At 40.1% G+C, this 22,988-nt stretch overlaps 2 protein-coding genes and 1 long non-coding RNA gene across 6 annotated transcripts; all 3 read left to right on the forward strand.

The window, feature by feature from the left end:
* The first annotated feature begins 444 nt into the window (after positions 1-444).
* On the forward strand, positions 445-4,552 carry LOC124280510. Of its 2 annotated transcripts, none has more exons than XM_046716469.1 (8): positions 445-494; positions 628-799; positions 909-1,517; positions 1,649-1,754; positions 1,912-2,028; positions 3,175-3,307; positions 3,822-3,996; positions 4,162-4,552. In XM_046716469.1, the coding sequence occupies exons 3-8, from the start codon at positions 1,389-1,391 to the stop codon at positions 4,483-4,485; spliced, it is 984 nt and encodes a 327-aa protein (XP_046572425.1). In that variant the 5' UTR covers positions 445-494; positions 628-799; positions 909-1,388; the 3' UTR covers positions 4,486-4,552. The 2 variants fall into 2 exon arrangements, with proteins under 2 accessions (XP_046572425.1, XP_046572415.1); XM_046716459.1 differs by having other exon boundaries at positions 953-1,517.
* A 70-nt stretch (positions 4,553-4,622) lies between these two features.
* LOC124280570 lies at positions 4,623-9,393 on the forward strand. 2 transcript variants are annotated; one of them, XM_046716533.1, is made up of 5 exons: positions 4,623-4,805; positions 4,910-5,124; positions 5,254-5,486; positions 9,025-9,178; positions 9,273-9,393. In XM_046716533.1, exons 1-5 carry the CDS (start codon positions 4,780-4,782, stop codon positions 9,389-9,391), a joined length of 747 nt encoding a protein of 248 aa, XP_046572489.1. In that variant the 5' UTR covers positions 4,623-4,779; the 3' UTR covers positions 9,392-9,393. The 2 variants fall into 2 exon arrangements, with proteins under 2 accessions (XP_046572489.1, XP_046572499.1); XM_046716543.1 differs by lacking the exon at positions 9,025-9,178 and having other exon boundaries at positions 9,273-9,353.
* Positions 9,394-12,300: 2,907 nt separating this feature from the next.
* LOC124280642 lies at positions 12,301-15,910 on the forward strand. 2 transcript variants are annotated; one of them, XR_006899729.1, is made up of 5 exons: positions 12,301-12,461; positions 13,213-13,310; positions 14,783-14,904; positions 15,417-15,556; positions 15,769-15,910. It is a non-coding gene; the product is annotated as an uncharacterized LOC124280642 (long non-coding RNA). The 2 variants fall into 2 exon arrangements; XR_006899731.1 differs by lacking the exon at positions 13,213-13,310 and having other exon boundaries at positions 15,769-15,906.
* The last annotated feature ends 7,078 nt before the right edge of the window (positions 15,911-22,988 follow it).

Consider the following 22,988-nt stretch of genomic DNA (forward strand, 5'->3'; position numbering starts at 1 on the left):
GCATCTTTCTTGAATAGGTTTCCCAGTTACCAAGGTTTCATTGCACGAAAGGAAATGTTCGGGAATCTATATTCAGAAAGAAATCCTCCAAATTTGAAAACACGTATTGTTTATGTCGTATGTCGCAAAAGTAGGATTGTAACTTAACAATCACGTCGACATAGAGTAACGTAAACATTGTGTAGGGAGTACTTATCCGAAGGATCTCGTCAACAGTATCTGTCAGGGGTCAGTGGAAAGTCTTTACATCAATAACGTTACATGGGCCAGTAACATTGGTGCTAGAAATTAGAGCACTTTATAGTGTGTTTCATTTAATCTTTTCCATAGATCCAGGTGACATTGTTCCGTTTCCGTGATCCTGACATACCGATTCTGTCAGAAACCTATGCCGTCATGACCAGATATGAATGGGGTCTCACGGATAACAGTCACAACAGTTGATCAACTGGCAGGAGGTAGATGCTGGCAGTATTGTCAGTATCAAAGACGAGGTGAGCGTGAACAATATGGTCTTTGCTTAATTTATTTGACATACAGCCTGTATTACATTTTGAACCGTATTACCATAGGACCTATAGTTTGTGTTTCATTAGTGAAATATTAATGGCGGTTTTGTGTTTCTAGACACGTTTCCAGATAACTCTTCCGAAGCAGCTCGACTTTACCAAGTGCAGAAGACTGACGGTCAGGGGTTACAATGTAGTTGGCATGTATTCAACAACTTCAGCAGATGTCAAAGACTGTAATGCCTATGACCCACGTAACGTTGTGCCTGCAGTCGTGGTAGATGCTGTTGGTGAGTAAATACTGAAGACGACACGAATCTAGTGTCATAATTGATAAAGATATTTTTAATAATATTATAGTAGCGCACATTTCCATTTGTAAAGTTTGTATATTTCAAGGACACTGGAACACATGCAATTGATGCAAGCCGTTGTGATTTCAGGCACAGCGAAAGGACTTCATCTTGGATATAGCATCAGTTTAGATCAGAACAGTCACTTGGAACACGATGATGTTGACTTCACTCCCTACAAGAACATCCTGTCTGCTGCGTGGCAAACTCTACGTTACAGGAACTACACGTGGGCAGTGGTGGCAGGTGACCAGTTGGACCCCTCATCTCACTACAATAAAGAGACCCTGATGACCGTCACTGACCCCTGTAGCATGCCGGATGTCATCAAGTGTGGAAACACAGGTGATACTGATAACAATGAAACTGATGAAGTCGCTTGTATTTAAAGGTAACTGCATAAAACTGATTTGTTATCAATTCGTATTTACCAGTTCACGAGTTCCTAAACGTAGAATTCACCCAAGAGGAATACCTACAGCATGGCAGGAGATTTTATGTGTGCATCCACGCTGATGAGAAGGAAATGCCGTTCGAGAAGTGGACGTCCAACCTGACTGAAATGAACGCTTGTAGTAACGGCATCACAGTTGACCTTACGCCACCAACACCGGGGACAGTGAACGTCGACGGACTAACAGACGGATCCTTTCAGGTACTGGTAACATAAGTATTAGATCCGACAACAGAGCATATACCACAGTGCATTTTGACAAATCTGTTTGGTTCATTCTATTTATGTATGCTCTCCAACAAACCTGCTCACATGGATTCTCCAACTTTCAGATTAGCAACACAGATGTTGCCATGAAATGGACAAACTCCACTGATGTCGAAGAAGAGGGACATGCGGCCCGTCAGCTTGGAATCTCACATTATGAGGTTGCTCTTGGTATGAGACATCATATAGCGCACTTTAGCTGGAATATTATTCCATTGATACTCTGAACATTGTTCGTCTTGCTGAATGTACACCAGAATGTATTGATCTTTAAAATATATTTAAGTGAATGACTGTAAGTTGATTAACATTAAATGTTTTTCTCTAGGATCTGTCCCTGGTGGACAAGATGTCGTCAAGTTCACTAACGTTGGATCTGTCGACCATTACACACTCCACAGTCTTCATCTACATAGTGGAAATACATACTATGTCTCAGTGAAAGGTACTATTAAATGCGCATTAAATTACAATCTAAAGCGTACAAACTGTCGAGCAGAGGAACGAGTTCATCCAATTCTTGTGGCTCAATAAAAAACAAGGAAGATTAAATCTATTCATTGATGTATTCCATACAGATATAGTAGCTGTGTTTTGACCTGAGTTTCGGCGACTTTGTTGAACCTAGTAATTTTACATTTCTTTGCTCTCGAAAAATTTTCAATCCGTGAAGATCCTAGTTAGAACTGATCTTCAGTAACCCATGCTTGTCGTAAGAGGCGCCTAACGGGATCGGGTGGTTAGGTAACAGATTTGGTTGACAGACCACCGCCATTATTGTTTACAAACCGTCGCCATGTAGCTGAAATATTGCTGAGTGCGGCGTTCAACAACAAACCAACCGACCAACCAATTTTCAAGTGCATCTTTTTTTGTGGTCCGGCAGTTTATACACATTGCCAAAATGGTAGGGTATATTATGTTTTGAGGTGACACTAAAGGAACATAGACTAATGCCCAGCAAACAATTTATAGGACCAAAGAATCGAGCTTTGAGTCCTTATCAGCGCCTATAGGGCGTTAACGTCGAGCGCCAAGACCGTTTTGAGTGCTCTACAATGGTGTGGGGCGGTGTCATAATGTTTGGCCCAAGTGGGTCCCTATATTGTTACAGGACAACACCATTGCACCTCTCGTGGTGCAATTTGCACTACGTGTTGGGCCACGGTTCATCTTTTAAGGTGGCGAGGATAATGCACATGATCACTGAGCCCGGATTGTGACCAAGCTGCTCAAATGCATCCATTTCGTACCAACAGAGACGAATTTACCCGATATTGGTGACATTGGCTACCAATTGCAAATATCGAATTTAACCCGTAGCCTCAGTAACGACCTACTGCTTGACAAACCGATGGCCACCAACCATTACAACACAGTAGATCTGACCTGCTCACGCACAAATAGATACGATTTCTAGTATCAACTATAATTTGGTAGTTGTTATTCATGGTTGATATTAGATACTAGAAACTGCTTTTGCTGATGTTCCCAACATTTCTGACACATGAATTCCTATGTACATTTAACATTTAAGGTTTCCCCAGTAGATATCATAGTTGTCCACAGCACATTGGTATTCTCATTTCAGCTACGGATTTTGTCAACATGACAACAGTGGCTGTGTCAAAAGGTTTCCTTGTTGACTCCACAGCTCCAGTCTTGACTGGCCAGCTTCTACAGCTAGAGGGACGCTACATCACATCACGTGTGGTGCATGTCTGGTAATATTGGACATGATGTCTAGAAGTTCATGGTCAGAAGTGTAATCCTGTCATTTTTCCTGATTGTGTCCAACTATAGTGAGTGAGTGAGTTTAGTTTTACGTCGCACACAGGAATATTCCAGCTATATGGCGGCGGTCTGAAAATAATCGAGTCTGGACCAGACAATCCAGTGATCAACAGCATGAGCATCGATCTGTGCAATTGGGAAGCGATGTCATGTGTCAACCACGTCAGCGAGCCTGACCACCCGATCCCATTATTAGTCGCCTCTTACGACAAGCATGGGTTGCTGAAGGCACATTCTAAGCCGGACCTTCACGGGTGTGTCCAACTAAAACATAAACTGAGTAGAAGGGAACAAATATGAACCATATGTGCTATGTTTGACATGCAGGTGTGTGTTACTATACAATTTTATATTTGTACTATATATTGGACGTACTCCCGAAAACTTACTTATTTCATTTACCGATGGTTACAAGAAACATTGATGAATTATGTGTGTTTTTAGCTGGTCCAACGTGTTCTTAGACGAGGAAAGCGGAGTAAAGGAATACATGGTTTCCATGGGTACCAGACCTGCGTACGCTGACGTGTCAGAGAACGTGATCACTAACCAGGATTGCTTGGACTTTGACACACTTAACAACGTTGTGGATGGACATTCATATTATTTTTCTCTGAAGGTATATGTAGTAGAGAGTGCAATACTTGTATTTTGATAAAGCAAGCAGCAAAGCAAATACCATATTGAGTTTAAGTAAGCGTTGTAAGGTGTAATGACTGCTGTGAAACTCCATGTGACAACAAGAACGGGTATGCATATAATTTTCGCTGTGATTTTCGCCCAGGCGTTCAACGGTGCAGGTTTGTACACTCTCTCTTCATCACGACTTCTGACAGTGGACACCACGCCTCCATCTACCGGCCACGTCTATGACGGATTACAGTCAGCTACCTCAAATGACGACAAAGACAAGGACTATATCACCAGTGTCTTAGAGATGGGGGCCTACTGGGAAGGCTTCGACCTTCCTCATTCAAGTGTCGTCATGTACAAGGTCAAGGTCGGGACCTGTGCAGGATGTGACGACAAGCTGGAAGAGATAGAGTTTGGAAACACAAAAAGTACAGTTTATTTTAGATATCAGGGCATATTACTTTTGAAATATTGACGAATAGAACTTCTTTGAGAACACATATTTATAGATATGAAGGGGGGTATGTTGCATGATAGAACCACTATTTGGATATAATACTTCATACATATTAAATACCACGTATAAAATATTAAATGTTTCACACATCAGCCTCCAGCACATCCTGCTCTCTCCAGGAGTGAAGTACTTCACCACAGTGACAGCCTGTAACACAGCGCAGACCTCTGCAGCAGCTCCTCAACCTCAGACGGTGTGATCCTGGACAGCTCCACACCAGTTCCTGGAACAGTGCAGGATGGCACAGGCGACATGGACATACAGTTCCAGGCAACGAGGTCAATGTTCCAGTTATACGGGAATAATGTTATATTGATTAGAGCAATGCTGTGTGATATTTATTGTTTTTCAACCACTTTGTCTGTCTGAATCCTTGTTTTAGGACATTTATGGGATGCAAATGGCGAGGCTTCCACGATCCTGAATCTGGTTTAGACCACTATGGATGGCGTGTAGGAACAACACCAGGAGGTGATGAGATTCTGGCAGCCAGGAATGCAGCCCTGGAAGAGGGCATCTTCCACATCTTCCCACGTGACCAACAGCTGCCAGTTGGGCACATGATCTACAGTACTATCCGAGCGTTCAACAAAGGAGGTACAATACCTATTGTTCTTATCAGATCTCTTCTGTGTATTTCGATACAAGCACCTATTTATTCTCTCGATATATCTATACATATTAATTACTTTTAACATGTCACTGATTTTGAAATCCGCGGTACAGGATTGCATTTGGAAGCAACGTCCAATGGAGTTATGATAGACAACAGCGCACCTGTTGTTGTGACCTCACCGACGGCGATGCTCGGTATTTCTTCCGTTGTTGCCAACACTACAGTCAGTCGGACAGGTCTGAGTTTACACTGGAAGTTCCAAGACGTTGAGTCCTCCATAGAACGCCTGTACCTCTCCTTATCATCTCACCTGTTTGGAGAGATAGATAGTTCTAATCTTAAGGTACAGTGAAGCTACTTGAATCATTTTTGTCAAATTATACCTGGCGATTATTCCTTGTTCATTAAAAGTAATTGCAGCTGTTTTACTATCCTTTGTTGAAAGGTATGTTTATGATTGAGTGTTTTCTTAGTTAAAAGGCCGTTTGATTGTCGATGCGACTGCAATTCTTGACTTACTTACGCGTGAATAGTGTGAAAGTACTCTGATAAACAATGTTTTATAGATTCTAATAAATACAACTCATACACAACTCACAGTTTCTGAGCTCTATGTACATGTATATGCATTATTACATATATGTTTAATTGATAGTCATGTGCATTTGACACAACACAGCAGATATTTGGCCAATTTAAATAAAGCGTACCATGCGCTGATATTATGGATCCACTAGTAGTTGGATTTTGGATTCTCCAATTAAAGGAAAGACATTTTCGATGCTATTATACGGTTGAAATTGAAAAATCGCCTGGGGTCGACCAATTAAATCATCGAAAAAAGTCGTTTTGCCATTTCTTCTCGTTTTATTTAATAAACTATTTGAGAGCGGGAGCTATCCAGATGTTTGAAGTAAAGCAATAATTATTCCATCACACAAGAAAGCTGATATCCACAACCCAGATAACCATAAGGGCATTTCATTGTTAAGTATTTTAAACAAATTATATACCTGCATATTAAACACTCGTTTAAAACAATGGGCAATTTTCATGAATAAGATAGAAACTCAAGCGGGTTTTAGAGGAGGTTATTCTTCCATAGATCATATTTTCACGTTGAATGCACTTATTGAAAAATGCTTATGTAAAAAGAGAAAATCTTTCATAGATTTAAAAAAAGGCTTTTGATTTAATAGACAGATTTAAATTATGGAGCTTGTTATCAAGCGGTTTGGGTGGGGAAATGATGCTAGCGCTAAAAGGTATTTACTCTTCTGTTAAATCATGTATGCGATGTAATTAGATTTAACAGACTACTTTAACTGTCCTTTTGGTCTAAAACAAGGTTGTATGCTGAGCCCAATACTCTTTTCTCTGTTCATAAATGAACTTTCTAATGAAATTTCACAAAATGGAAAACATGGCATCCAGTTATTTCCCGATATGATAGACATGCTGATGCTACTTTTCGCAGATGATGTTATTTTAGCTTCAGATACTAAATGTGGTTTTCAAAATCAATTACATATTTTACCATTGTATTCAGATAAGTGGGGTTTAAACGTTAGCCTTGATAAATCTAATATTGTTGTATTAAGGAGGGGAGGTAGACTTAAAAGTACTGATGCATGGTACTTTCAAGGTAATAACTTAAAGATAGTCAATAGCTATAAGTATCTCGGTTTTCTATTCACGTGTAATGTTAGCCTGGGCAAGTCGTTATCCGATCTCTGCTTGCGTGGTAAAAAAAGCATTAATGGAATTAAATAGCAACCTTAGAAAAATCGGTTCGTTATCACAGGATATCTTTTTCAAAATATTTGATAGTCAAATACAATCCATCCTATTATATGCTTCAGAAATGTGGGGAGATAAAAATATGAATGTATTGAGAAAATACATCTTTCGGCTTGCAAATTATACCTAAACGTTGGACCTCAGATACCTAACGCTATTGTGTATGGTGAATGTGTCCGTTTCCCTATTTTTAATGTAGCTGTTCATTGTCTTAAGTACTGTCGTCACGATATGGCTGAAATATTGCCGATGTGACGTTAAATATTAACTCACTCACTCTTAAGTACTGGATTAAAATAATAACAATGCACAAAGATCGCATACCAAAGAAAGCTTATGAAATGTTACTTAATCTCGATAACCTTGGCTATGAGACATGAGCTTAACAAAATTGCAATTTGCTCTTTTCTTATGTATTTGGATTTGTTTGGTTATCACAAACTGTTGGGAATCGTGTAAGTTTTATCGGAATCTTTCAAACGCGTTTAGTGGATGTTTTTTTATACAAAATTGGAGATCCGATCGTGACAATCACATATCACACGTTATGTTTTGTATAGAGAATTCAGAAACTTATTAAACCCTGAAAAATACCTTTTGAAATTGCAGATTATAAATTACGTAAATGTTAAGTTAGATTTAGAGCAGGATTATTAAGGGTAAACTTTAATGAAGGACGATGGTGTAAAATTAACGCAACTATGAGAACATGTCCTATCTGTCCTAGAAGACGAATACCATTTTACTTTCATTTTTCCAAGATATGATGACCTACGTCGTTAATATTTACCAAGTGATTTCAAAACGAATATGCATAACTTTAAGAAACTACGTATGACAAATAACGAACATAGTTGAAAATGCTCAGCCTATATATAATGCATTCTTATGAACGAAGATGTGAGCTATTACAATAAATCATAATATTAAATACCATATTATACTTCTGTATTATCATATCATATCTTTTTCTACTTTATCCATATATAGAGAATACTACACGAGGTCTCATTACATACGAATTATACGAAAACGAGTGTCCTTCCTATGGTATCTGACCGAGCGAAAGCGAGGTCAGATAACATAGGGAGGTCACGAGTTTCGTATAATTCGTATGTAATGAGACCGAGTGTGGTATTTTATTTATTACCCACTTCTTACATGCATTAAATTGACAAAATAGCGTATTTTTGTTATTTTTTGGTTTCAAACCGAAACCGGTTTCATAAAGAGGTTGCGGAAGAGTTTTGTACTGTAGTACAATATCTGCATGACGTCACACTGTAATGACGTCACTGACATGGTAACCGACGTCACGATGCATGTCAGTTGTCATCGCCTCGTACAGCCTCGTACAGTAAACTACTCCGTAGCACCCCGTTTCTTGGTTTGCAGTTGCTTCCTTCGGCTAACATCACTGGTGGAAACATTGCGTTTATTTTTTCGACGGATATAATGTCTCAGTTCGACTCACAATTAAACAGCGACACGGCAACGTTCGCAATGTTTATATTCCCACAATGCATTTAAGTTGTAGAATGAAGGAATTCACGTGTTTGTTAAGAATGAAAAAATAGTTATGTCAGAATGTGACCTAACTGAGAGGTCATCGGTTATCCAATCAAATCGTTATAATCTCAGGTCAAGTCGTTACGACGCAGGTCAACGCAATACGACACATGTGTGACGTACGAGATTAGTATGCAACTACCCATACATTGACCTCGTGGGTAATAATAACCTGTATCGTATGTTCTGATTACCTGTATACATGTATGCAGATGGGCGTGTATACATGTATGCAAATTGTATTATAATGGATGACATTATATGTATATTGGCCCGATGGCCTTTGTACGGAAATAAAGTTTTGATTGATAGTGACATTCCCAGTTGAATGAACAAGATCAGTCTTTTGACACGCGAGGAATCATAGATGACTCCACAGCAACGTCTTTCGTTATGTGTCACTCGTTTTCAGTATTTTTTGGTTATCTTTTCATACCAGGGTTCTGAGCCAATTAAAAAGAATAAGTATATTGTTTTCACAATGTTTAACCAAATCCACAACTGGTCCCCAGATTCCAGGTTTTATTCGAGAATACACATACATAAATGTGGACTTGCATGATGGAAGTAAATACAAGGTGAAGGTCACAGCTTGCAACATGACGGGCCTCTGTACATCAGCAGCTACTTGGGACATTTTGGTTGACAGCTCTAAACCCAAAACAGGTAATCTGTTGTTGTGCACAATGAAATTTGGTGATTGTTTCGATTGAATGAAGGTGTAAAAACAGACCATGACACTGCTGTTGTTCCTCTGCAGGATCCTTCGCCATAGAAACGGACCACGCAGTGAAACTTCAACGACATCAAACTGGATGGATGACTTGGAACAGTACAAATCTAAACCTAGCGTGGCTTGGATTCTCTGACCTACATTAAGGAATACAACATTATCTTATATCCGTGGGGTCTGGAGAATTCGGAACTGAGTACAATAAAGTAAGTGAATAACCTTGTGATACGGCATCACAAAGGACAACTGAATAGTCACATATTTATAATATAAAATTATAACGGGTAGAGAAATCGTCTGGCCTTTTGTCAATAGACTAGGTTATAGTATTAGGTTTCAGACAACAATTTTAGTTGTATGCTGTGCACTGAGCATCTTGACATAAACAAGTCTTACCTAAACACTTTAAGAACGATAATGTTCATTATGTCAAGGTACCCTCCAAAATGAAGTTCACAGAGGACAGTTCGATGTAGATCTTCTGTAAGTGTTGTGGCCTCCACTGGTGTCTCTTAGAGGCACACAGTGTCTTCTTATGGATCTTAGAACGTTAGTAAACACACCCAGAGGAAGATGTGTCCATTTCTTAACAACGTCAGTGGTGGATTGACATGCTGATGAGCACGTCGACACAGTTCGTTCCAGATGTGTTCGATAGGATTGAGGTCGGGGCTACACGACGTCCAATCAAGAACTTGAATGCAGTCATTTCGTAGAAAATTCTGTCCAAGAATTGCCGAATGCAGTCTAGCGTCGTTTTGTTGTGCCATGTCTCTGCATAGATGGAAGCATGACAGGTTGCAAAATCTATTTCCTGTACTGGGCAGCATTAAAGTTTCCTCAAACGAGAACAATGGGAGAACGTCCGTGTGCGCAAAACGATTCCATGCCCCTTACGCTCCGCCACCAAATCTGTCCTCTTCACGGACGCAGACTTGAGTGTGACAATCACCTCGACCGCGGTACAGTCGGCCCCTGCCGTCGGCAAATATCAATGTGAAACGAGATTCATCGCTGAAGACAATCGAATTCCACTGTCTTTGACTGAACCTTTAACATTGGTCTATTATGGCGTCTTCAGGGCGAAGTCCAGCGGCATGCAAGCGATTTCTGACAGTTTGTGCAGCTATCCTTCCAACAAACATCGGAAACAGCTCCGGTTTGATCAATCTCATCCTAAAATTATAAATTGTTTGTCGTGAGCAGTCAAAGGCTCTTGCAACAACGACTGCAGACTGACTAGCATCAAGTCTCCCCATAACACGTTGGCGTTCTTGATTTGAAAGGCGTGTCATTTCCAAACAAAAATTAAAATGAAAAGATTAATTTGTTTTTCCACCTCACATTCAATGTGCGTGTCCAGTTTAAGCAAACATGCGGCTAATGACCTCATGAATTTGATTTTCACACGTGCATGTCGTGTTTTTTATCATTATAGGCCACAAAGTCAAGGTTTGCACTAATAAGGTTTGCAATAATTGTGTGTCGACTAATTGTGTTGCCAATAGTCAAACTTTTTAATATACTGAGAACCATTAAAAACGCAATTGGTATTTGTTGTCCTGAAACTTACACAAGTTCCATTGAAGATTTTTTCCTGCGATACAGAGGATGTATGGATAAAAAGCTGTTATTCTGTCCCATTTCGAGTTCGAGTCCCGGAGCATTCCTCTCACATGAACTTTGATACTTAAAACTGAACCTTTGACATTTCTCGTAAACACAACCACATTCATGAAACACGCTGTGCACATGCATTACCTGCACCCAGGCCCTGTAAAAGCACAAGGAATTGTGGAACTCAATCACTTTGAGAAAATGCCACACTTGACACAAGACGAAAGGAATCAGGTTATCGGTATGGTCAGCCAAGGTGCTTCAGATGTGATGATTGTCAGGCACTTTAATGTGCATCCATCCACTGCAAGTCGACTCAGACAACGTTTTCGGGCTACCGGAAGCGATGCTGATCGTCCGCGACCTGGTGCACCACCTGTGATAACAGCTCGATAAAACCGCTATGTCAGAGTTTCACACTTGCGAAATCGGTTCCAAACAGCTGATGATTAGTTAAGGAGGACAATTGGGACAAGATAACGTCATTTCAGCGCCCAAAAGGTGCAAGGACGCCTTGCTGCCTTCAACATCCGGTGTCATCACCACCCTTATTGCATCGCCACAGACTTGCCAGACAGCGATGGGCAGCAAATGGGGCCAATCTTGGCAACAGGACATGGCCAGATGTAATTTTTTCAGATGAATCCTGGTTTAACTTATCCTTTGCAGATGGACGTCAACAGATTTATCGACGTAAAGGAGAAAAGCTTGCGCCAAACTGTGTCCTTGAACATGATCGTTTTGGAGGGGGTGGTGTCATGATCAGACCGCAGACCATCACAGGCTGCAGACCATCAGAGGCTGCAGCCGTTCCAACAGCTGTTCCTGAGATATGTGTGTCTTTCAATGCCCCAAAGACTGCGAGCATGTCTTGCAGCGCTCGGTGGACATACACGATATTGACTGCAAGTGACCCCTCCTTTGTGTGATGTTGTTGCGTCACTGATGTTGTTGTTGACTGGACATTTTCAGATGAAATTATTCACAGATGTTCACTTAAAACATATCTGCCAGTTAGGTTTATATATGTTGAAATTAGTGTGAGTAAAGAAAGTATAAATGTCAAATTGCATTGTTAATGGCTTCCAGTAAATGAAATAATAACGCGTACAGAAACTGTCTTGACATTAATCACAAATTTATAATAGGGCAGTGGACTAACAGAGGTCTCCCACGAAGCAGCCGGAGTTGACAAGGGTGACGAAGGAGTTCTCCAGACCTTCAGTGTGCCCACCAAGACTCTGTCACATGATGTGACTGTGTTTGTAGCTATCTGGGCAGTGAATGGGGTACATGGCATACTTTAGGATGTAACTCACGTGTGTATACCGGTAGATATTATGAATGAATTCTCCTTTTCTATCTTTATACCTGGTATTGTCTGTCGCTGACATTGATGATCAGTCAATAGAATGTTTCGTTGCGACTCGCAGGTTGGCCTGCAGAGTGATGCCTACCACGCTGAACTGGTCCTGGAGGCAGACTCTACACTGTGGCTGGTGAGGAGGTGCCAGGCCTACAACTGTGAGGGACATTGTGTCTGTGCTGTGCAGGGCGGTACCTGTTCTGCCAGTAAAGCATGTGTACAAGACAAAACAGGTTTGTGGAGAAAAGAGAAATCAAACAGAAAAAGTATTAGGACATGGTATCACATTTCAGTCATTTTAGTAGCTAAACATCTCTCCCTTGTTTCTTGCATTTATGACTCTATGTCCAGTACATAAACTCACAACAGGTTAACAGAGCAGGAAGTACAATAACAGGAGGATCTTCAATTGCATTCCTTCATGTAAATATTTCAGTTATACCACGTTGCCATGGTATGGGAATGAAAGTACCTAGTGACGGGTGTCCTAGAAGTATATGATAGACAATATACTTGTTTGTTTATGACAAACGTAACATAGTTTTCATACCTATTTCGCGCAGTTTTGCTACACCAGGTAACGACGCCTGTTTTCTCGATCCAACACGTCGTCTCTAATGACTAGCATAGGGCGGTAGGGATCTATTATATTCCGAAAGGGGCGGTGGGATAGTCTAGTTGCTAAAGCGTTCGCTCCTCACTCTGAAGACCCGGGTTCGATTCCTCAACTGGTGTGAAACCCATTCATTACCGGTGTCCCCCGCTGTGATATTGCTGGAATATTTCTGAAAGCGGCGTAAAACTAAATTCACTCACTCTATTCCGAAAACATGGGTTTTATCACAGTCCCGGGAGGCAAAACGAATTGCGGTGAATCAGAGAATTTGACACCCATACCCACATATTTTTTTATTGTCTGAACATGTGACGGCTTTTCCTCTGTTTTGTCTGTTAACGAACTGGTAAAGTGTAATTCTGTCACAGGGGCCAACACTGTCACAGTCGTCGACACCATCAACCTCTTGTTTCCAGCAGAAGTTGACATGTCTCCTTTCAACACTTTCATGGCTGCCAACTGGTCTGTAAGTAACACGGTATATATACTTACAGATATCCGAAATATCGAGACATCCGTATCGAGTTAAAAGAGTTTAAATTGAATAATGATAAATTATGAAGGATTTTGCCGGGACCGAGATGTTTATTCGAGACAAGTGAGATATCGAGTTATCAGAGTTCGACACAACGGTGCTTGAGTGTATGTCCTCAGATAACTCTATGTACCGTTTACCGGGAAGTGAGGACGATGGCACCAATAAAAGGCTAGGGAATGCGAATGTGAGGATCGCAATATACAGTGCCAAAGAAATCTTATTTTGACATGCGTTTAGTAATTTGAGTATTCAAGAAGGATAATTTATGTTGATAAACAACGTCTTTATTCTACTGTTCACTGTGGGTTTTAAGTGTTATCAAGCAATATATGACATATATACAAGACAGTACAGAAGTGTTTGGATGAGGGTATGGTTACAGGAGAGTGGAGTAGCATGTTAATTACACAATACGATCTCATGTTGGCAAATGTCCTAACAGAAGAAGCCTGAAGTATAAACCAAAAAGATAAAAAAAGATTAGAACTGATTGGAATCCTTGAAGAGTAATGGTACGCTGGAGGCATGTAAGAGCATTGCTGACAGTTGACGAAACATCTTCTGATGGGCACTACTTCTTGCACTTTCCTGATTGTTTAGTCGTCGAGGGTGTGGTCTGATAAAGCTGAAGTTTTGATACTCAGCTCATGTGGTTTTGTTTTAATTCAGGACGTGAGGAGTATTGATGTTTTCCTATCATAAGCGTGGCTTTGGTTGTGTTTTAAATAATGTTTGTAAACTTATACATTTGTATGCTTACACAGGCAGGCGTTTCCTGATTTTGTGGCTGACATTTCATTGGTAGGGGTTTAGGGAGGTCATTATGGGACGATGTCGTATCGGCCAGTCTAGATATGCTCGTGTTTACTCATATGTATCACTATCATATGATAGTGGGTACCTGAAACGGCTGTATTCACATTAAAATCTTATATGACTTATAAAAGTTTTAATAGAGGAAAAAAAATGTTGTTTATCAAGTTTAAAACACCCGAAAGACACAGGAAAAAACAAGTTGGCCTAACGCTTTTGGTATATTTTGACATATGATCTCTGCTGGCAATCCAGTGTGTTATGAATAAAGCATGGTGCTAATACATTTATGGTGTCAACTGAATAAATGGTTTCGTTAGCGTTTAAAACAGCAGGTCGCTGTTAAATATTCATCCATATCATTATCTTACCTTTCCCTATTTCAGTACCATTCACTGATGTCCGTAGCCAAATACAACAACGGGATGATATACTTTGATTCTTGTTGAGTACAATATTGGGCATAAGGCTCACGAGAAGAACAGATAAGACAATGAAGTCTCCAAGGCAATTTAGCGAAGTGCATAAACAGAAAATCTTTTCATTATAAACCTTCTCATACCTATAGCATATGTGTTGTTTTGCAGCTACGAATACAGTGTAGGAGTTAGTGAAAAGGATTTACCGGATGGAGTGTTCAAGAAATCTTCCCAAAGAGTATGGTTTGATGCAGGTCAACAAACATCAGCGATTTTGTCCTTGGACAAAGGTCAATGTAAATTATGTTTTTCCTTTGTTATCAAAAGGGGTATTTTTTCATCTATTTGAACTGTTCATTTATATTCTTCCTAATATGATCCAGTTGTAAAATAATATCAATGCATTTCGTGCCTTAAATCTTGCTGCTGCTGTGAATGGTTTCCTGGAGATATATATCAGAGACGTTTCAGTCAATGTGATGTAGCCTCCCCTGTCGTGTATTTTTTTCACAAAGGCAGTGATGTCATTAAAAGAAATTCCGTTTAACTTTCTTTCTTTCTGAGGTATTTGAAGTACCTCATCGCTTTTCATAAAGACATATGGTTTTCATATTTTATGCCAAGACGCATGTAACATTTACAAAGAGGCGGTCATCACAGCTACATTCAACAATATATATATATGAAGGGGCCAGCCGTGACCTATTTTGAGAAGTCAAAATGTTTCGTATTACATTCCGGAGAAGGGTTCAGTGATGATTGGGATGGGGCTGTCTTAATACATGCTATTTCTTTGTTTCAGGTAGCTTTCTGACACCTGGAATACAATACTCCTTCTTCGTGAAAGCTTGGTAGAATAACAGAAATTACAGCATCTTCAAGTCAAATGGTGTCACTTTCGTTACATCACCACCCACGGTAACAAGAAAGTCAGGGAGAACTGTAAGTGCATTCTGTGGTACATACTGTTTCCCATTAAGAAACGTTAACACTTTCATAGTCACGGATTTCTAATTAAATACATACAATTGTCAGCATTACTTTCCCCTTATACCCGAATGAATCAGGCTCGCCGGATGTTAGAATTTTCTCCTGTCGTTGCTATTTTGATTTGTATCATCACTACATAACTGACAGACTCAAATATTAAACAGGTGAAGGAAGTCCTAAACATCAGTGACTCCAAAGACATAGACTTCCAGACACAGAACAACACACTTGTCGTAACGTGGTCTGGACATTTCCTGCCTGGTATAAGCAGCATCCATCGATACAGGGTCTACATCAGCACGCACACAGGAGGTATTAGGATTACTGATCTTTGTTCATCGCATTATGTACGGGAGTTTTGAACTCGCATGATCCATGGGTGTCATCAAGCCCATAGCGCACTGAAGTGATCTAATCGAATGAGAGAGTTTCAAATGAAACATTTATGTAAATCATACTCCATTTGATCACTGATACATTTCAAATTTATATTTACTAATTTAGTAAAGAGATACTGCTCAGGGTCACATAAATACAAAGCAAGTAAGGTTCTGTTTCTAGTACTGTTTCTGCAGTTAAAGAATGACGATATGTTACCATTAGTAGATAAACAGGATTTCATAGTTTTACACATATCTAGGATATCTTTAACATAGTTTCCTTTGACATGCTTATTTGTTAACTTTGGCTAAGGCGATCCTGAACCCAGTGGAACCAGGATCGGATCATGTCCACATCAATTTGCTATTTGGATGTACAACATAAACAAGCTCTCACAATTGGTTGTTTAAGTCCATGGCATGTCTCGACCTAAATCGATTTTTTACAAGTAACATGATAAAATGGATAATTGCTTACTAGCTTATTAAACACCATTCAATATCTCCAAATCTATTTTACTGACTGGATGTAATGTGCCTGTTTTATAAGTATCCACTTTCCTAATATGTTTACTACTATGTTGATGTTCTCAGGCCACAGTATCCACGAATCAGGGGACCTGACCTCCACCATCCATACGGGGACAGGTCTGAGTTTACGTCCAAACACAGTCTACTACTGCAGTGTCCTGGCTTACAACAAGGCTGGTCTGGTCAGCTGGGCCTATTCTGATGGAGTACAGGTGGACGTCATGCCTCCAGTGGCAGGCAGAGTGAAGGATGGAGCAGGTACGATAATGCGAATATAACTGTCTGTTAAGGGAATGCCCACTACAGAAATGAAAACAGCAGGTATTTTCAGCATTAAAGACGCATTATACATCCATATATTTCTAGCGTGTGGGAACACTGCAAGACTGTATCTTATACATCTGCAGATATCCACGACCAGGACTACCAGAGTTCTACATAAAAAATCTCTGTCTTCTGGCACGGCTTCTCGGACACAGACTCCACAATCGTCAAGTATTTCTGGTGTGTGGAGACAATCAACGACACATCAGATTGCAGTGTGATGGACTGGCTGGATACTGGACTGCACACATCCTTCAGTATATCGCTTCCAACTCCATTGTCTGCTGGTAAGTATATGGTATGTTGCATCTAACATATTGAGCCCGGACATAGTAATATATTTCCTAACATCCAATGTACTGACTATTTTTACAGGTACCATATGGAACAAAGTGTATGCTGTAGACGTGGTTGGCCATGCCTCTGACGTAGCTGTATCTGATGGAGTTGTCATCGACACATCACCCCCGGAACCTAAGGATGTAGCATATCTTGGAGACAATCTGGTAAAGAACCCATCTTTCGAGGTAGACGATATTACAGGAAATACATCAAAATGCAACCTCGTCATACCAACATCATGGGAAACTGACACAGCGTCCTGTATCAGGGTTAAGGCGCCGGATTCACCTTTAGCTAAAGATGGACATATGTTTGTGTCCGTAAGTGGAAGCATCCAACAAACGATCTCAGGTCTTGAGGTTGGGAGGCATCACTGTCATGGCCATGAATGCTGCTGGACTGACCACTGTTTCCCATGCACAACCCATCGTTGTAGATCTGACTCCGCCATTCTTCAGTCATATCAGTGATGGGCCAGGTAAATTCTCCAAAACACGTGAAAACAATGTCGCTTTACTACACATTCGGTGATGTCCCATCCGTGTCACTTCCTTATCATCACATTTTGGCCCAGAAAGTGATTGCAAGGTCAATACTCCAAGACAATTGATGACGGTCACAGAAAGGTCATAGGTTGCAATGCTTGTTCATGTGCCTTAGAATACTTATGGGAAGTAACGACACAAAACTAGCCATAGGGCGAAACATGTCATCAACATATGAGACCAGGTTGGAAATGAAATAGTAACATAAACAACAGGCAGCATATTACAGTACATGTTCAGTTTCTTTGTTGATACTTGCTGGAAATAGTTAACGAGAGACAATCTAAAGTGACTGAACCCAATACTAGCAATGAGCATTTAGTGCTGATAGGCAGTGAACGAATATCTGAACTGAGCAACCGTAAAGTGATGGCTAATTAATACCACTAACAAGACACACAAACAGCTAATTAAATGGACTGTGTCCAGTAAACGGACTGAAGTGAAGGGATGAAACAAGCTACTTAAAGGTATCAGCCACATGTACTCTTAGTAAGGAGACATACATGACTATACATACAAGAGATATATCTAAAGAGCAGTAGGTAATCTTGCTAGGGAGTGACGTGGTGATCAAAGTTATTAATCATTTTCAACAAGTAACATTTTCAATAAGATTCAGACACAAAGTATAGAACTGATAAGCTAATTAGAAAAAATGAAAATATAATAGTTCACTAATAGCGTAATTAACACAAAAGCACAGAATGGAAGCGGAACAGGCCTGCGATTGCCGCACCTTCGAGAGTTGTGGATGGTGAGGTGCTATTGTTAAGCATACCTGAATAACGATGAGCGATATATTTGTATACACACTATTACTTGCATTATTTCGGAAGGTTTTTTAAGTTTAGATTGTCGCTTTCTGAAGTGTTGATTTATGTCATTTCTTTGTGTTTAGGCTCAGATGAAGATCATCAAACATCAAGTGTGGTTAGCGTCAACTGGAAAGTGACGGATGGAGAGTCAGGTGTCGATCACTGCGACTGGGCTATTGGTACGTAAATGCCCGCACCGTAAATGCCCAAACCACTTGCAGTACACATATGCGACATTGTCCGATGTGCACTTGGAGACTGGCTCGTCATACAACGTCTGTGTAGTTCCTGTAGACATCTTTGGTACGACTGGAGAGAGAACTACTTCCTACTTTACAGTTCCCAATGAATCACCTGATGTATCTGGTAAGTATTGATAATGTTACACAATCAACGTTGTGTTATTGTTCGGACATGATATTATGTGTTTATATCTAGGATAAGTTATTCTTTGACAAAAAAAAAGCAAAACGTTTTCAGGTTCTAGAAGCGTGAATGTGGTCTGCACGTTTAGAGACATATTGTGGTAGTTTGGGAAGTGATTATGTCAGTTTGACTCGTTAAGCAAATTTGTCTGTGTTTAATAGTATTTTATTCTTTGTGTCTTTGATGTTAGAAAGACAGGTGGTGTTTGACCAGACCAGTAAAGTACAATTGTTTGAGGCATTTATTTTGTGTATGCAATACCGTCATTAGAATTTCGGTTACACTTCGAAATGTACTGGTTATACACACGGTCGTAATATTGCTGTTAAAGCGGCGTAAAACTAAACTCACTCACTCACCTTTGTTTCAGATTCTGTGGCAAATGGTGAAGTCCTTGCCAACTTGCTTTCGAAAGTGCAGATCAGCTGCCTGGGAAAGCGGATGAAACGCGTACCAAGGTCAGCACCAGGAGGGAAGAAATTCCACATGACTCTGAGAAGCCATTGTAGAGGTCCATAGATGATACATACTTGTATTTAAACAAAAACAAACACGAAAACAAAAACGGTCCTTGATGGTACATACCTGTACTCGAAGAAAAACAAAAGTGTAAAAAAAACACACAGAGTCTGAAGTACTCCACGAGGTTAAACAGGCCTTATCCTGGGAAGCAAGCCAAAGGCCCGTCTGTGCCTATAGATAGCTATACTGAACAAAGACACTATATTTCCTTGATCAGTATATGTTCGGAAACAGGCAACAAATATATGTCGCTAATGCTGCCCAAACCAGGTGGTACCCAAAAATGAGGGTCTGAAAAAAACTCCACGAGGTATAAATACGCCTTAGACCGCGACACTAGCCAAAGGCCCGTCTGTGCCTATAGATAGCTATACTGAACAAAGACACTATATTTCCTTGATCAGTATATGTTCGGAAACAGGCAACAAATATATGTCGCTAATGCTGCCCAAACCAGGTGGTACCCAAAAATGAGGGTCTGAAAAAAACTCCACGAGGTATAAATACGCCTTAGACCGCGACACTAGCCAAAGGCCCGTCTGTGCCTATAGATAGCTATACTGAACGAAGACACTATATTTCCTTGATCAGTATATGTTCGGAAACAGGCCAACTACAAAAAAAACCAAGAAAAAGACTCATAATGGAAAAAAAGAACAGAAAAAAGCGAATGATTGTTATGCATGGTGTTCCTACATTTAGCTACTAGCTTCAGTGTTGTTTTTAGAATCTATGTAGATGATCCACATGTGCACTGGTCCATCGACTTGTGTCGACCAAATCGGGCTTTTACATAATGTCCGTTGTCAGTTGTGACTGGAATATTTCTTAGTCACATAAGTATATATTTTATTCATATGATCCTCACTGGCTTATCCCAATATTTCTTTGATTGGCAAAGGCATTCAGTATTAAAATGTCACATTTTGGCATCTGATATGAGAAAAGGCTTTGAAAAATATTATGACGATAAATAATTAAATCAAATAATGCGTTATGGAAAAGTATTGAAGTAGCCTGAAGTACAATTATGAATAATTTGCCGGGCCATCTAATACAACTGCCTATGAACAAAAAGACAACCTTCATTCGTTTTCATTCCGTTTCGAGAATGAAGATGTCGTACTTGTTCATGGGACATGATTTAAGAAATACAGTTCGCTCAACCCCAATGTATAGTGTAATCAAGTACACTTTTGCCCTGAACTATTATAGTGAAAGTACGAGGACGTTCGAGTGATTTAACATTTTTACAGTGTGTTATGCAAACCATGAAACGGGGTGCTACGGAGTAGTTTACTGTAGGTGACTGTAAGAGGCGATGACAACTGACATGCATCGTGACGTCGGTTACCAAGGGTACGTTTGATAACGAGGGGGCAGACGAGAATGGCGGTGTTACGTCAATACAGTGTGACGTAATACAAAATGTGTACTTTATCGCCCGATAAAGTACAGTCGATGCCTTGGATCTTTAAGCGAAGTATCTTAGATAAGACTTTAATGGATAAATCAGAAATAGACCATAACATATCCATGCCGAAAAAAATATGATTTTTTTACCTATTTTCCCGAACGGCACATTGAAGTGTTTCGTGTATGTGTTATTCATTGTATCAGACTTTTGCATGTAAACCAATTATGTCTGCACGAGAAAAGAATATTCTCATATATTTTATTCCGTTTCGCCGACTTTTCTCGCCTTGGTTTCAAGCGGGGTGCATCAAATTTTCAAACTATGTAAACAAAGTAATCTACCTCAGATCATGCAACATTCTCTCATTTGGATCTCTCTTTGCATTGCATCGGAATTCAGCCAAGTTTAAATTGTGTATTTTGTAACGATTATTGTCTGTGTAAAGATAATTCAAGTAAGGATAACCTGAACCATTTGTTCAACATGTTTCACATGAGAAAAGTAGAACAGTTTATAGGACTTTTTACATGGTATTCTTTCTAAACACCGATGAAATATTTGTTCAAAATTGTCACTATCATTTCACGTTAAACGATAGTTTGACTGATGCTTGATTAGAGGTACATTTCTTTGTAATGCATTACACTGACGACGGTTGTCCCACATCATGTCTTTTATTTGCTTGTTTGGTTGCCTTGTACGGAATTACTACTGTAATAAAATGTACAAAACAAACATTTGTGTGTTCTTCTTTCTGGTAAAGAGCATCTCCTCGTGTGTGGACATTTCCGTGTTGTGCCCTTCACCTTCACCCATAAAGGGTGTTTCCGGTAGAGCAGTGGGCATCCTTTTCCTTGTTTGTTGTTTTATACCGCAGGCAGCAATCTTCCACCTGTTCTCAAACTGTAAAGAACTGAGTTTCCACCAGACAAGACAGTGATTGCCATGCATGATGATCATCGATATAGGCAATTTGGATCTCATGATATATGTGGTACAGTATCAGATAGGTCATCTAGCCTCTATACCTACCCAGCCTCCATGGTATATGTGGTACAGTATCAGATAGGTCATCTAGCCTCTATACCTACCCAACCCCCGTGGTATATGTGGTACAGTATCAGATAGGTCATCTAGCCTCTATACCTACCCAACCTCCATGGTATATGTGGTACAGTATCAGACAGGTCATCTAGCCTCTATACCTACACAATCCCCGTGGTGGCCACCTGTCACAAGAAAGGAGGGAAGAAGAAGCCTTCTCACCTTAAACGGAAGCATCAATGTTACTGTTGATAAGTAAGAGGATGACATTCCAAAGTGTGCTGCGTCAGTGTTATCAATGAGTAGATGTGAACCATCGTACATTTGTAAAGATGTTCAAAGACCAGGGTTAAGACTGGTCTTCAGCAACTCGTGTTTGTCGCAACAGGAAGTTGACAGTTTGGGTGGTCAGGAACACATACTTGCTTGATTCATGTCATTGTAGCCCAATTGCACAGTCGATGCACATGATGTTAATCACTAGATTATCTAGTCAAGACACGAATATTTACATACCGCCGTCATGTACTGAGATACTGCTGAGTGCGACGCTAGACAACAGACAAAGATGATCCAACCATTAATCAGAAGGTGCTACCAGTTCTTAAAGCCACAGTTGATGGCAACATCCATGAAAGAAACTTTCCAACTTTTAGGGAATATATATGCTGAAATATTAAATGGCAAGTTGCTAATTGTTTATCGACGTAACATCGTTCAAAGCAGTGTAACGTTTTACCCATTTCTGACCGACATCGATTGAACAGAGTAATTGTGAACGTATAACCAGCTGAACACGTAGCTTACTACAGTACAGGAAAGAGACGCCTGTACGTTGTTTAACGAGTATCTAGCAAGTGAAAGACTATAAAGAAATTGTATGAATTTAACTTGACTTCCGCCCGGCTTTCACAACTGAACGTGTCCATGTCAAAGGGCAGCACGCACGCGCAGTCATACACACAGATATACACCAGTATACCCTTTGTGATCTTTTCACTGCTGGAATATTAAGCCGAAATGATGGAATTTTCA

Source organism: Haliotis rubra, unplaced genomic scaffold, assembly GCF_003918875.1.
Source record: "Haliotis rubra isolate DU_JTF1 unplaced genomic scaffold, ASM391887v1 Scf1077, whole genome shotgun sequence".
Lineage (NCBI taxonomy): Eukaryota > Metazoa > Mollusca > Gastropoda > Lepetellida > Haliotidae > Haliotis > Haliotis rubra.